General features: G+C 40.3%; 1 protein-coding gene and 1 pseudogene across 3 annotated transcripts in view; one reads left to right on the top strand and one right to left on the bottom strand.

The window, feature by feature from the left end:
• The window catches only part of ZDHHC15 (zDHHC palmitoyltransferase 15), an 82,908-nt gene that overhangs the window by 7,147 nt on the left and 59,027 nt on the right, over nt 1-16,734 (top strand). For all 3 annotated transcript variants that reach the window (XM_070067140.2, XM_008248848.5, XM_051835085.3), the window contains exon 2: nt 8,927-8,953. In XM_070067140.2, the coding sequence (XP_069923241.1) occupies nt 8,927-8,953 (27 nt within the window). The remainder of the gene's footprint in view (nt 1-8,926; nt 8,954-16,734) is intronic.
• LOC149119651 (small ribosomal subunit protein uS5 pseudogene) lies at nt 5,430-6,466 on the bottom strand (annotated as a pseudogene).

The following is a 16,734-nucleotide window of genomic DNA, read 5'->3' as shown; positions in this document are numbered from 1 at the left end:
TTTCCTACAAAGCAACAGTTCCCTTTTCCACCATGTATTCCCTCCTAATTGTTGGACTTTTTTTATTATTATATTCTAGTGTTCTACAAAAATTAGTTCTGACAAGTTTTACCAATTCACAGCTCTTCTATTTTTGGTGATCAACAAAATCCATTTGGGTATTAAAAAATAAATAGATCTAGGAATTATTTTTACACAAAATGTAGAAATTCTTCAAGGAAAATTAGAAGAAATGAAAACTGATAGTACAAAAAAAAAAACCAGATAAACATTTTAACATTTTCTACAAACCAAGTTTCTACAGAACTAAAAGCTATCCCTTCAAGCCTGCATGAATCATGGTATTACCACATCTAGAATGGTTTTATATGTCATCTGTATGTCAAACAGTTGCATATATCACACGTGACTAGTAAGGTCTCATACTAAACTTCTAAAATGACTCCAGTGATTCTTAAACATGGCTGACAATCAGAACCAACCACTGAGCTTTAAAAGAGTTTTTATTAACAATAATTATACATATTTATGGGCTATAATGAAGCATTTCAATACATGTACACAATGGATATTGATCAAATCAGTATAATCAACATTGACATTACTTTATAATTGGAGTCTTGAAGTTCCTTTCTTCTGTTTGCTCATAAAATATATATTAGGATATTGTGAGCTATAGTCACTCTACTATGCTCTGTAACATTAGGAACTTACTCCTTCATCCTCACACTGATTGGTACCCATTATCCAAATTGCCTATGCCCTACTACTCCTCCTCACAGCCTCTAGTAATTACTATTCTATGTTCAATTTGAGTTTTTTTTACTTTCCACATATGGAGGGGAGCTCTGAGTATTTGTCTTTATGTGTCTGGCTTATTTCATTCAGCATGTTCCTCTAGCTCCATCCATTTTGCTACAAATGACAGAATTTCATGCTTTTTATGCATTGCATATATATACATTTTCTCTTCCCATTCATCTGATAATGGACTCCTTAGTACTGCAAGAAACATAGTGAAGCAGGTGTCTCTTTGATACAATAATTTCATGTCTTTTGGATATATACATTGCAGTGGGATTGCTGGATCATATGGCAGTTTTTTGGTAGTTTTTTCTTAAAGGAATCTCCATACTCTTGATTTTCCTTAATGGATGTACTAATTTACGTTCCCACCAACAGTGTTTAAGAACGCCCGTTTCTTCACCTCCTCACCACCATTTGTTACTTTCTGTCTTTTTAGTAGTAGCCATTCAAACAGGGATTATATATCATTGTGATTTTGACTTGCATTTTCCTGATAGCTAGTGATATTGAGCATTTTTTCATATATTTGTTGGCCATTTGTATTTCTTTTGAAAAATGTCTCTTTAAGTCATTTGCCCATTTCTTAACTTGACTGGTTTTCTAGTTGTTGAGTTTTTTAGTCTCTTATATGTTTTGGATATTATTCCTTTGTCAAATAAGTAGATTGCAGATATTTTCTCCCACTCCAAATAAAAGACCTAAATAATAGACCTGATGAGGTTTTAAAATACAAATTCTTGCACCTCTACCCAGAAATTTATTACATAGAAGGGGCCCTGGAATCTATATTTTTATCATGCTGCCAAAGTAATTATTAAGATCCTCCAGGTTTGGCCAGTGCCACGGCTCAGTAGGCTAATCCTCCGCCTGCGGCGCCGGCACACCGGGTTCTAGTCCCGGTCAGGGCGCTGGATTCTGTCCCGGTTGCTCCTCTTCCAGTCCAGCTCTCTGCTATGGCCCAGGAAGGCAGTGGAGGATGGCCCAAGTCTTTGGGCCCTGCACCCGCATGGAGACCAGGAGAGGCACCTGGCTTCAGATCAGCGCAGTAGCGGCCATTGGGGGGTGAACCAAGGGAAAAGGAAGACCTTTCTCTCTGTCTCTCTCTCTCTCTCACTGTCCACTTTGCCTGTCAAAAAAAAAAAAAAATCCTCCAGGTTTGAGAATGACTGCATAAAAAGCAAATGAATGGCTAGTAAGAGTAACTTTTTCAGAGGATTAAATGAATATGGGCATGATTTGCTTGCTTTTTTTAAAAACTTTTATTTAATGAAGATAAATTTCCAAAGTACAGCTTATGGATTACAATGGCTTCCCCCTCACACAACTTCCCTCCCACCTGCAGCCCTCCCCTTTCCCGCTACCTCTCCCCTTCCATTCACATTAAGATTCATTTTCAATTCTCTTTATATACAAAAGATCAGTTTAGTATATATTAAGTAAAGATTTCAACAGTTTGCACCCACATAGAAACACAAAGTGAAAAATACTGTTTGAGTACTAGTTATAGCACTAAATCACAATGTACAGCACATTAAGGACAGAGATCCTACATGAGGAGTAAGTGCACAGTGACTCCTGTTGTTGACTTAACAAATTGACACTCTTGTTTATGGCCTCAGTAATCACCTTGGCTCTTGTCATGAGTTGCCAAGGCTATGGAAGCCTTTTGAATTCACTGACTCCGATCATATTTAGACAAGGTTGTAGAAATGAGTTCCCTGTTTCAAATTCTGTTTCCACTTCTAACCTAGAATCTAGGTATCTAAGGAAAAAATGAAAATAAAAGTTGTTCATTTTGACATTGAAAAAATTATTTTAAAACTTTGAGAACCCATAACTTTTAAAAATTCATACTTGTTTTGTCCTAGACATGTTGTAATACCTAACATCACTAAAAAACTAACCTTTCTAAGAAAAATGATAAGAAACAACTTACAATAATTAAGTACTTATTATGTGCCAGACACTCATACTTTATACATATCTTATCCATTAGCCCTTATAACAACCTGTTAACATAAATAACTTTATCCTCATTTTAGATGAGGAATCTGATGCACACAGCAGTTAAATAACTTGCTTAAAAGGTCACAGACAAATCAGTGTCAGAGCCAGAATATATATACATCCCAAATATATGCAATACATCACTGTGAACTCCTTCCAAATGTGTCATTAATTTAAAGAGAGCTTCATGTTGTACATGAGCACACATCTCACCGCATTCCTAATATTTTCAAATTTCCCACATTCCTAAGTTCTTTTGAACTATGCTAATTCAGTAACCACAAGCCACATGTGTCTGGTAAATACTTGAAACCTGGCAACTGAATTTATATGTCCTGGGAGCATAAAATATACAGAAGTTTTTTAAAACTTAGTGTAAAAAAGAATATAAAATATCCCAATAATTTTACATAACATATTAAAAATATTTTATATATACTGGATTGAATAAATTATATTGCCAAAATAAGTTTCATTTGGTATTTTTAAACTCTTAAACATGTTCCTACTAGAAAATTTAAAGTACCTAGTTCACATTATGTTTCTGTTGTACAGCACTGATGGAGAATTTCTTCCATACCCTTTTTACCACATTTCTTGACCATCCATTCTCATCTAGCCCCAATTAGGCTTATTCTAGCCATACTCTTATGTGAACCCTACACTGAGCATCTACTAAAAAGAAGTCATAAGATGTGTTTTGATTTAACACAAGTTGTTGTGATAAAAAGCCATTCCATTTACTTCACTCTTCCATAACTTTTCTCTGTATCTAGGTACAAAGAATCAATAAATAGGTGAGAGAAAAGAGGAGAGACAGTGCAAAGAGCTATTTGATGATAACTCCAGTCATTTCACTCTCCAGTAGTGAACTGAAATTTGAAGAGAGCAAGTGTGTAATGACATGTATCACACATCACTCTAAATTCATACATGGCAAATTACCCGTTGAGTGGCTAAGTGTATGTTTACCCAAGAGATTCATGATAAAGGATTAATTTTGTCAAAATTTAGTGTGACTCTTGTAACATTTTCATTTTAGATATAACTGAAGTATTTTAGCCTCTTCCTCTAATAGTGCACAAGGCAATATTAGAAAAATAAAGGAAAGGCAGAATTACAGATATAAGTGCCACAATCTTTTGAAATGAGGGCCTTTTTTCTCCTCAGGGAATTTTGGAGGAAAATATTTTTCCCTTAGATTTATTGACTCCTTATAGAATTTCAGAGGTGAAAGTCATTAAAAGTCAAGTCACTGCTGAAATGATGTCTGAATATCCTCTACAGTATTTCCATTTGCAATGGGAAATTCACTCCTTCACAAGGCTGCTGGAAATTATCATCATGCTGATGATCATCATCACCATCATTGAATTAAATATGTTAACCTGCAGCTGTTATCCACTGATTCTGTCTCTGCCTTCTGTTCTTGAAACATATAACCCAATCCGAGTTACAAATAACTCCTGCAATTACTTAAAGATAGCTGCCCCCCGCTTAGAGAATTCACTCATCCCAACAACTACAAGTACTAGGTGATCTTCCCCCACCCATAGTGCTGTAGGAAGTGGCCAAGCAAATGGAAGTTATGACCTCTACTTCTTGTTTAGAAATGAGTGTTCAGCCCTTAAGTGTCAGATGCTCTTTATTAAGTGAGTGTTCAGCAATTTATCAATTACTGTTTATTAAGAATAATCCTGATGCAATTCTGGTCTCCTTCAGTCCATTTTTTTTTTTGACAGGCAGAGTGGACAGTGAGAGAGAGAGACAGAGAGAAAGGTCTTCTTTTGCCGTTGGTTCACCCTCCAATGGCCGCCACGGCCGGCGCGCTGCAGCCGGCGCACCGCGCTGATCCGATGGCAGGAGCCAGGTACTTATCCTGGTCTCCCATGGGGTGTAGGGCCCAAGTACTTGGGCCATCCTCCACTGCACTCCCTGGCCACAGCAGAGAGCTGGCCTGGAAGAGGGGCAACCGGGACAGAATCCAGCGCCCTGACCGGGACTAGAACCCGGTGTGCCGGCGCCGCTAGGCGGAGGATTAGCCTAGTGAGCCGCGGCACCGGCCTCCTTCAGTCCATTTTAAGAAATGTTATTAACCCAATTCATGGCCTAGTTGAACCAATACTGTCATGAAATATGCATGTGCAAAATCATAAAGTCAGGGCCAGTATTGCGGCATAGCAGGCTAAGCCACCATCTGTGACACCATCATCCTTTATGGGCCCAGGTTCAAGACCCAGGTGCTCCATTTCTGAACCAGCTCCCTGAAAATGCATCCTGGGAAAGCAAGGGAAGATGGCCCAAGTGCTGGGGTCCATGCACCCATGTGGAAGACCTGGATGAAGCTCCTGGCTCCTGGCTTCAGCTTGGCCCAGCCCTGGCCATTATGGCAATTAGGGGAGTGAAACAAATGTCTGTCTCTCCCTCTCTCTGTAATTCAGACTTTTAAATAAATAAAAAATTAATCTTAAAATAAAAAAAAATCAAGTCCCAGGTTGACCCATCAAGACTTCTTGTTTATACTTCGATTTGTATTGTCAAGGTATAGTAGCTGCCTTTTCCAAGCATTCTTAACCAGGAATCTTTAACTGCAGAAAAACCTAAAGACTTGGTGTCAGTCTCCAGGCAGGTTTACTGTAAAAAAAAAAGAAAGAAAGAACATTATCTAATCAGATTTTTTTTAAATAGGCTTAATATACTTTATTTTTCTCGTGTAAAAACCCTAAGTTGTAACCACAGCTGGGGCCTGGATCCTCTGCACAGACACGCTGGTGTGGGTTTTTACAAGATGAAATCCTGAGAGGGAGACTTTGAGAACACAGTCTTTCCCCAGAGGTCAGGGGTCAGATAGCTGTAGCTCTTGGAGATAGCATCAAAGGTGGCCTTAGCAAAGTTGCCTGGGGTGGCAGTGCAGCTCCTGGCTGAGGTGTGGCAATCATCAATGCCAGCTATCAGCAGCAGCTACTTGGGGACAGGAACCAAGAGTATGCCAGTGCCCCTGGGATCTGGGAATGAGGCAAACCAGCACAGAGCTACAGTATCTGATCACCTTGGAAGGCCTTGTGTGGGGTTTGCCAATCTTGTTCCCCTAGTAGCCTCTCTGCACAGGGACAATGGAGAGCTTGGCCAGGATGAAGGCCCCTTAGATGGCAGATGATGGTGGCTACCTCCTTGGAGCACTTCACACCTAGGCCAGCATGACCATTGTGGTCCCTGATGGCAACAAATGCCTTGAACCTTGTCTGCTGGCCAGTGCATGCATGCTTCTGCACTGGCATCGTCGTCAAAACGCATCGTTGAGGGACACCCCCAGGAAAAAGTCAGTGATCTCAGACTCCTTGATGGGCAAGGAGAGGAGAGAGATCTGCTCTAAGGACTTGATTTTCATGTTCTTAACCAGGCATCCTAGCTTGATGACAGGGAACCACTCCTTGTCCCCCTCCTTGCCTCTGCAAGGAGGTCTCCAGCCCCAGCCCCACCCCCAGCCACAACTGCTGCTTCCAAAGGCTGGTGGCCTCCCTTTCCATTCTTTCCATTCTGCCAGACCCTCCTGCAACACTGGCATCATCTGCCACTTGGTGTCCTCTCCAAGAAGCAGCATCTGGTCAGATTTGTAGCCAGACAAAAATGTAATGATTTTAACAAGACCCATTAATTGATCATTAAAAGGAGAATTTTTTAGGACTCACCAAAATTACACCAGCATTTGAAGGGGAAGAGAAAGTATAACTGATAAAGGGCCTGAAACAATAGCCCCTAGAATGTAGTCTCAATCTCTGGATTTTTTTTCCTAGTTTTTCTGACCCTTAACTGTTCATCACTTGGGTAAAAAAAAAAAAAAAAAAAAAAAAATCTTAACAGCTTCTCAAGATTGAGAGCCATGTCTAGTAGCTTCTGTTTACCTTAGCATGTAGTACAAGTGCACACAGATAGTGATGGTGAGTAAAGACAGGTAGGCCTCACTTTGTACAAATGACATTCTGAGCCAAAGTTTTACACATACACACATACACGTGCACATGAAAGTAGTTCAAAAAATTCTTGTAAAATTAATTAGAAGAAGTTTATTTTAGTGCAAAATCTGTTGAAATCCATGCATGACTTTCATACAGTGCATTTCCATGAGCTTTTTGAATACCTCTGTATACTTGATTTCAAAAAATTTTGAAACACATATACATATACACTGATATAGTGCATAGCATATATTGCAATTATCCAGCAAGAAATTATTGAAAGATATAGACACAGTACATGAAGAAAGCCTTAGAAACTGGAATTTAGTCCCAACTCACCACTAAATTGCTCTATGAACTTAGGCAAATCATTTGATACTACTCCAGTCTATTTTTCTCCATCTGTACAATGAAATAAACCAGATAATTGCTAAAGTTCTTTCCAGTTCTGATATTCTGTGAAATCTTAACTCAAAGATAGTGATAATATTCATCAAGTACTTGTCCATTTCTAGACCCTATGCTAAGCAGCACTTATATGCATTAATTCACTTTAGTTCTTAGGTAACCTTAATATGAAGGTAAAACCCTAAGTTGTAGCCACAGCTACATTCACCCTGTGATGAAGATACTGTTAGGGAAGTTAAAGAAGGTGCCTAGGGTCACAAAATAGTGCAACTGGGCTTCTAACCCAGTCTGACTTCAGAGCTAGCAGGCAATATCGACACTGTTTCTTCCAAATATGCAAGAGAAGCTCGGTATTTAAAGACATCCTTTAATTAACACACAATTATTCTTAGGTGTTTAAATTTAACTGAAAAGTGATCTCTGTTAAATATAAGAGTGGGAATAAGAGAGGGAGGAGATGTACAGTTTGGGACATGCTCAATCTGACTTGCCCCAAATGGTAGAGTTAGAAACGTGCCAGGGGGTTGCAATTCAATCCCATCAAGGTGGCATGTACCAATGCCATCTCACTAGTCAAAGTGATCAATTTCAGTTCACAATTGATCATAATGATAGGACTAAGAGTCAAAGGGATCACATAAACAAGACTAGTGTGTGCTAATACTAACTGATAGAATTAAAAAGGAGAGAACGACCCAACATGGGAAGCGGGATACACAGCAGACTCATAGAATGGCAGATGTCCTAAACAGCACTCTGGCCTCAGCCCTTAAGGCATTTGGATCCGGCTGAAATGCCCATAAGAGTATTTCAGGCATGGAAAGCCAAGACACTGTGGCAAAAAGAAAAAAAAGACCTAAATGAAAGATCTCTGCAAGTGAGATCCCATTGGAAAGAACGGGTCATCAAAGAAGGAGGTACCTTTCTCTGAAGGGAGGAGAGAACTTCCACTTTGACCATGACCTTGTCTAAATAAGATTGGAGTCGGCGAACTCAAAAGGCTTCCATAGACTTGGCAACAAACGACAAGAGCCTAGGGTGATTACTGAGGCCATAAACAAGAGTGTCAATTTGTTAAGTCAACAACAGGAGTCACTGTGCACTTACTCCTCATGTAGGATCTCTGTCCTTAATGTGCTGTACATTGTGAATTAATGCTATAACTAGTACTCAAACAGTACTTTACACTTTGTGTTTCTATGTGGGTGCAAACTGTTGAAATCTTTACTTAATATATACTAAACTGATCTTCTGTATATAAAGAGAATTGAAAATGAATCTTGATGTGAATGGAAGGGGAGAGGTAGCGGGAAAGGGGAGGGCTGCGGGTGGGAGGGAAGTTGTGTGAGGGGGAAGCCATTGTAATCCATAAGCTGTACTTTGAAAATTTATATTTGATAAATAAAAGTTAATAAAATAAAAAGACATCCTACAGAGAGTATTTTGGGAATGTAAATAATCATCTCTGAATTTATCAATTTTTAAGTTCTTACTGTCATGTTACATAGCTTGTGTGTTTCCATTTGTTGAGTTTTTAAAAAATGAAAGTTCATGCCTCTATTGAATGAATGGGAATTCTTAATTACTGAAGGAAGATAGCAAAGGATGAAATTTAGTCATCCTTGCCTTCTCTCATGTTAGGCTGGTGGTACCCTGAAGTACTGTTGTATAAATTGCTAAAAAATCATGATGTGGAAAAATGAGTTAATAAAAAATATTTCTGTCTCTCTCCCCCCCTCCACCAACAGTGACTGTTTTGAGCCCAGCAGAAAAAGGTAAGAGGATGTTATAAATTTTACACTTAGATAAGTGGAAAGTTTATGATAACAATTTTTAGGAAGCTTACCCAGAAATAAAGTGGAACATACTTTCAGCAGCCATTTTGGCTATAGGACAGTGATTGGAAATTGCCAGAATTTAAAATAGAGAAGAACACAATTAACCACTCTACAAAAGTGATCTGGTCTCTCTCAGCTCATTACTGTTACCCAAACTACCTGCCCTTCCTGCCCAATCCATTCCCTACTCCAGGCATGGAGGAAGTGCCCCCACAGTGGGCTATAAGGGCTAAGTCCTTCACCATCATAGTCCCAGTATGTTTACTGCTCTCCTTTCCACTCCTCACCACCATCCTTGACATAACCTGTGGTTTATACATACTTTTTTAAAAAAGATTCATTTATTTATTTAAAAATCAGAGTTACACAGAGAGAGAAGGAGAGGCAGAGAGAAAGAGAGGTCTTCCATCCGCTGGTTCACTCCCCAGATGGCTGCAATGGCCGGAGCTGTGAGGATCCGAAGCCAGGAGCCAGGAGCTTCTTCTGGGTGTCCCACACAGGTGCAGGGGCCCAAGGACTTGGGCCATTTTCTACTGCTTTCCCAGGCCATAGCAGAGAGCTGGATTGGAAGTGGATCAGCCAGGACATGAACCAGCGCCTATATGGGATGCCGGCTCTGCAGGTGGCAGCTTTACCCACTACACCACAGCACCGACCCCTATACATACTTTTTGAAAGAGATGGAGATGTTTCCATTTTAAAAAGTCGAAGTTAGGCATGAGTCTAAAAAATCCTTTAGCTTTATTTTATTTTATCGGTAATAGCTATAAATATTTATGTAGCCTCTAGCCACTTTTAATTCTCACTTCATGGAAATTGATTGTTTTAATTCATTAACCTATCTGGCATTCATATTATTCCATTCTAAAGCTCCAGTTTGCTATCAGTCATTTAACAGAGGCATTGGCTATAGAGGAAACAGAGCAGTGTGGTTGGGAGACAGTAGAGCAGAGTAGTTAAAAGTGTGGGTTCTGCAGCCAGACCGTCTGAATTCAAATCCTGGCCCTTCTGCTTCCTAGTAAATTATTTATCTCCTCATGCTTATGTATAGCATAGAAAGAATACTGCTTATTTCATAGAGTTGTGAAAATATAATGTGTTAATGCATGTAAATCACTTAGAAAAGAGGTGAACAAAACAAATCCTGATGACTCAATACATTTTTACAAGTTTTATTATAACATTACAGCAAGTCTTTAGTTGCCTTTTATTATCATGCATGGTTCTTAATGTCAGAGATCATCTTTTACATACTTTATGTATAATATTAAATAATCATAAATAAATATCTCCACAATAAACTTCCATGAGAAATTGAGTGGGGGCTTAGATGATGCTCTACCATAATAGGAATAATGAGAATAATGGTCTGTTTATTCTTGAAGCTAGAATTTATTGTGTCAGGTACCCTGCTAAGTAGTGCATATGCATTGTATCCTTTAATATTTGCATTAACACAATAATGTAGATACTCTTATGTTGATTTTATACAGAAAGAAACTGAAATTTAAAGAAGTTAAGTAATCTATCCCCAGTCATCTCAGTAGCAAGTGGCATTGATTCAACCCAGAACTGTCTGACTTCAAAGCCCAGGCATACGCAAACAAAGCTACATTTATGCTTTACTTTTCAATTGATAATCTCCTAGGCTTGCCTAGTTGTGCTCTTTACTCAGAAACTTGATGTTCAACTGCTTTTTCCCACTGTCCAAAGTACCATGTCTTCATTTTCTTGTGTACCTTAGTGAACTTAACTACACCGGTGTGGGGTTTCATTTATGAACTCAACTCAGTTTAACAGATTTCTGGTAGCATCAGTCCAGTTACCAGGATTTGAGTTCTCTAAAGAGATTGTTACCACAATGTATGATTTTTTAAAAGTTTTATTTATCTATTTGGAAGAAAAAATAATAGAAAGTGAGGGAGAGACAGAGTGAGCAAGATCTTCCATCTGCTGATTCACTCCCCAAGTGCCCGCAACAACCAGGACTGGGCCAAGAGCCAGGAACTTTGTCTGGGTCTCCCACTTGGGTAGCAGGGGCCCAAGCACTCAGGCCATCATCTGCTGCCTCCCAGTCAGTCACATTAACAAGAAGCTGAATTGAAAGCAGAGGCAGGACTCAATGTCAGACACTCCAATATGGGATGTTGGCATCCCAAACAGCAGCTTAATCCGCTGTGCCACAAATGCCTGCCCCAAAATTGCATGATTTCTTCTAACGCTAGGAATCTATGCTTGCAAAGCACTTTTTTCCTTGATCTTCAATTCATCAACACAGTGAGAAATAAGATTACATTTTGCATTTTCATCCTGCAATGAGGCATAATGGGACAAAGCATAGGTTTTACGAGATAGAATATCTGAGCTGGAATTCCAGCTGTATTATTTATTAGCTCTCTGTCCTTTGGAAACTAACTCAGCTCCTCTGAACCTCAGTCTCTAAAATGAGACTAATTTAATAACATATTACAGATTTGTTGTAAGCTAGTGAAAGTATGCAGCAGTAATCTGCCTTGTAAATGTTAAGTATTAACAATCTCAGTTGTTACTTTTTTGAATGTCAGAATTCTCAGACACTGGAATCCATAAACTAAAATAAGATTCAGTTATAATCAGAAAGCCGTTAGACTTTTAAAGAACTTTGAACACTATAGCAGTTTACTAAGAGAGGCTGTGAAATCTCCTTTTAAGAAAGTGTCAGATACCCAACTATTTGGCATATTTGCCTAGAAACAGTCCAAAAGACTGATAACTATCTGAGGTCCCTTCTAGTCCTATGTGAATCTGTAACTTGGTTCAAACTATACTGCACTATTAAAGAAGCATAAAATATGGTATATGACTACCAGTAGGAATTTGGGACATGCTCAGTCAGACTTGCCCCAAATGGTGGAGTTAGAATCATGCCAGGGGATCCCAATACAATCCCATCAAGGTGGTATGTACCAATGCCATCTCACTAGTCAAAGTGATCAATTTCAGTTCACAATTTATCACACTGATAGGTCTAAGAGTCAAAGGGATCACACAAACAAGTCTAGTGTCTGCTAATACTAGCTGATAGAATCAAAAAGGGAGAGAACGATCCATCATGGGAAGCGGGATACACAGCAGACTCATAGAATGGCAGATGTCCTAAATAGCACTCTGGCCTCAGAATCAGCCCTTAAGGCATTCGGATCTGGCTGAAGAGCCCATGAGAGTATTTTAGGCATGGAAAGCCAAGACACCCTGGAAAAAAAAAAAAAAAAAGAAGACCTAAATGGAAGATCTCTGCGAGTGAGATCCCAGTGGAAAGAACGGGGCCATCAAAGAAGGAGGTACCTTTCTCTGAAGGGAGGAGAGAACTTCCACTTTGACTATGGCCCTGTAGGAATAAGATCGAAGTCGGTGAACTCAAAAGGCTCCCATAGCCTTGGCAACTCATGACTAGAGCCTAGGGAGATTACTGACGCCATAAACAAGAGTGCCAAATTGTTAAGTCAACAACAAGAGTCACTGTGTACTTACTTCTCATGTGGGATCTGTCCTTAGTGTGTTGTCCAATGTGAAGTAATGCTATAACTAGTAGTGAAACAGTATTTTACACTTTGTGTTTCTATGTGGGTGCAAACTGATGAAATCTTTACTTAATATATACCTAATTGATCTTCTGTATATAAAGACAATTGAAAATGAATCTTGATGTGAATGGAATGGGAGAGGGAGCAGGAGATGGGAGGGGTGTGAGTGGGAGGGAAATTATGGGGGGGGAAGCCATTGTAATCCATTAACTGTACTTTGAAAATTTATATTTACTAAATAAAAAATAAATAAAAAATGCAATCAAAAACCAAACTATTAAAGAAGCATAAAATATGGTATATGACTACCAGTAGGAACATTATTTAGTATAGACAGAGAGAATATAAAAGCAAAGAAGTAAAAGGCTCAAATAACATAATTCCATTCAGTCTCCAAAGCATAAGAAAACCATAGTCAAAAATACTGAAATTATTAAAAAAATTTTTCTTTACTTAATGGTTCCTATTATAGATTGAAGTGTATCCCCTAAAAATTCATTTCCATGAGAATGATCCTACATGGGAAGCAGGATACACAGCAGACTAATAGAATGGTAAGTGCCCTAAACAGCCTCTGGCCTCAGAATCAGTCCTTAAGGCATTCAGATCTGGCTAAAAAGCCCATGAGAGTTTCGCAGGCATGGAAAGCCAAGACACTGTGGCAAAGAAAAAAAAGAAACCTAAATGAATGATCTCTGTGAGTGAGATCCCGGTGGAAAGAACAGGCCATCAAAGAAGGCAGTACTTTTCTCTGAAGGGAGGAGAGAACTCAAGAGGCTTCCATAGTCTTGGCAGCTCATGACAAGAGCCTCTGGTGATTACTGACGTCATAAATAAGAGAATCAGTTGTTAAATCAACAAAGGGAATCACTACGCACCTGCTCCCCATGTAGGACCTCTGTCCTTAATGTGTTGTACTATGCAAATTAACAGTAAAGCTACTAGTCAAACAGTACTCTGTAATTTGTGTGTCTTTGTGGGTGCAGTCTGTTGAAATCTTTACTTAGTATATACAAAATTGATCTTCTATATATAAAGATAATTTAAAATGAATCATGATGAAGAATGGGATGGGAGAGGGAGTGGGAGATGGGATGGTTGCGGGTGGGAGGGAGGTTAAGGGGGGAAAAGCCGCTATAATTCAAAAGTTGTACTTTGGAGGCCAGCGCCGCAGCTCACTGCAAAGCCTGCCTTCCAGAGCTGCTGGTGTTTCAATTTTTCGCCAGCACAACCCTTGTGTGGTCCTGCATGGCAGAGTGTCCCCCCAGGCTTGGTACATATGTAACTGATAAACTTGAAATGGATTGCACCTGTCAATTATCAGGTGGCCTGTGTTTGACCATCCCCATGACCATAGGCAGGATTCTCAGCCCTCATTAACAGGGTAAAATGGAGGTATAGTAAATATTTCCCGCCGGCGCTGCGGCTCACTAGGCTAATCCTCCGCCTTGCGGCGCCAGCACACCGTGTTCTAGTCACGGTCAGGGCGCCGGATTCTGTCCCAGTTGCCCCTCTTCCAGGCCAGCTCTCTGCTGTGGCCAGGGAGTGCAGTGGAGGATGGCCCAAGTGCTTGGGCCCTGCACCCCATGGGAGACCAGGGTAAGTACCTGGCTCCTGCCATCAGATCAGCGCGGTGTGCCAGCCGCAGCGCGCCGGCCGCGGCGGCCATTGGAGAGTGAACCAACGGCAAAGGAAGACCTTTCTCTCTGTCTCTCTCTCTCTCACTGTCCACTCTGCCTGTCAAATAAAAGAAAATAATAATAAAATAAAAAAAAACAAAAGTTGTACTTTGGAAATTTATATTTATTAAATAAAAGTTTAAAAAATTCATCTCCACCTGGACATTGTGAATGTGACCTTATTCGGATGTAATCAAGTTAAGATGAGGTCATACTGGATTAGAGTTAGCTCAGATCCAGTAACTGATAGCCTCATAAGAAAAGGGAAATTTGGTTATATAGATATACACAGAGGGAAGACAGCCATGTGGTAATGGAAGCAGAGGTTGGAGTTATGCTGTCGCAAACCAGGGAAAACTAAAGATTTCCAGAAACCACTAGAAGCTAGGAAAAGGCAAAAAAAAAAAAAAGGTTCTCCCCCAGAGCCTTCAGTGATAACAGAGTCCTGTCTGTACCTTGATTTCAGATTTCTAACCTCTGGCACATTTTTCCTCTATAAAATGGTGATAATACTTAACATTTTAAGGTTATTCTGAGCACTAATAAGAGAAGATATATCTCTTAGTATAGTACCTGGACATGATAAGGACAAAATAAATAGTAGTAAATACCATTACATTATTATTATTATTGTCATTGTTATTGGTACTAACATTGGAGAGAACGTGAAAAATCTTCCTTCTAAAAAGCAAAGCATATTTCAGTACTATAATTCCTTATGACTCCTCTTTTGAAAATTGTCAAGCCGGTGCCGTGGCTCAATAGGCTAATCCTCCGCCTGCGGCGCTGGCACACCGGGTTCTAGTGCTGGTCGGGGCACCGGATTCTGTCCCGGTTGCTCCTCTTCCAGGCCAGCTCTCTGCTGTGGCCAGGGAGTGCAGTGGAGGATGGCCCAGGTGCTTGGGCCCTGCACCCGCATGGGAGACCAGGAGAAGCACCTGGATCCTGCCTTCGGATCAGCGTGGTACGCTGGCCACTGCGCGCCAGCCGTGGCGGCCACTGGAGGGTGAACCAACGGCAAAGGAAGACCTTTCTCTCTGTCTCTCTCTCTCACTGTCCACTCTGCCTGTCAAAAAAAAAAAAAAAAAAAAAAAAAAGAAGAAGAAGAAGAAGAAGAAGAAGAAAAAGAAGAAGAAAAAAGAAAATTGTAAAAATCCATAGGTAGAGGGCCGGCGCCGTGGATCACTAGGCTAATCCTCCGCCTAGCGGCGCCGGCACACCGGGTTCTAGTCCCGGTTGGGGCGCCGGATTCTGTCCCGGTTGCCCCTCTTCCAGGCCAGCTCTCTGCTATGGCCAGGGAGTGCAGTGGACGATGGCCCAGGTGCTTGGGCCCTGCACCCCATGGGAGACCAGGAAAAGCACCTGGCTCCTGGCTCCTGCCATCGGATCAGCGCGGTGCGCCGGCCGCAGCGCGCCGGCCGCAGCGGCCATTGGAGGGTGAACCAACGGCAAAGGAAGACCTTTCTCTCTGTCTCTCTCTGTCTCTCTCTCTCACTGTCCACTCTGCCTGTCAAAAAAAAAAATCCATAGGTAGAACAAGCAAGATTCAAAGAAGTAAAATATGTCACCTAGTCATTCTGATTCCAGTACAAAGAAAGAACTAAGGCCCAGGTCATCTGAACCATAGACCATAATATATATTATGTCACCCTTGGTTATACAGGACTTGGAAATTTTTCTTTAAGGCAATAATCCATATCTTCTTCCATAGATCATACAAGAAGCATAATAATAATGTACTTATTTTGCTTTCATAACTGTTTTACATAGATAATTTCATTCACCATCATATTACCCTTATTTTGAAGATCTTAACTGGAACTTCTCCCTCTTATACCCCTTAAGTGAGGCAATGGGATGTGCTGGAGGTTAGGAATAAAAGTCAGGTCCAAGGATGGGGTAGGGCTCAGAAGTGAACTTAAGATGATATTGACATTGCTCTACACAGTTGCTCATCTTCAAAAATAGGACACTAATCATTTCAAACAAAATTTCAACTAATTCTCTGAGAATTTATTTGCATTTTGAAGAGTTTGCAAACTAAATTCTCTGGTTCCTTCTTTTAAACTTAAATAGTTATAATTCTTTTTTTTCTTAATTTTCATTTATTTGAGGAGCATAGAGAGAGAATATATGCTCCTGTCTGCTGGTTCACTCTCCAAATGCCCCCAACAGCCAGGGTTAGTCCAAAGTGGGAATTCAATCCGGGGTTCCCATGGGGAGCACAGCACTCAACTATTTGAGTCATCACCTGCTGCCTCTCTGGGTGCACATTAATGGAAAGCTAGAATTGAGTGCAGAGCCAGGACTCAGACCCAGGTACTTCAGTATGGTATGTGAACATCCAAAGCAGCACCTTAAGTGTTAGGCCAGACATCTGCCCTTGCTTGTAATCATTTACTTTCTCAGAAATAGGTGTACTTCCTAAATAAGGCAATTACTATGGGCTGATTTGTGTCAGCTCAAAATTCCTATG

The sequence above is a fragment of the Oryctolagus cuniculus genome, chromosome X, assembly GCF_051225735.1.
Source record: "Oryctolagus cuniculus isolate XC-2025 breed Fujian yellow rabbit chromosome X, ASM5122573v1, whole genome shotgun sequence".
Taxonomy (NCBI): domain Eukaryota; kingdom Metazoa; phylum Chordata; class Mammalia; order Lagomorpha; family Leporidae; genus Oryctolagus; species Oryctolagus cuniculus.
Note: the sequence above shows the minus strand (reverse complement) of the source record. Positions and strands in the feature narration are given on the sequence as shown.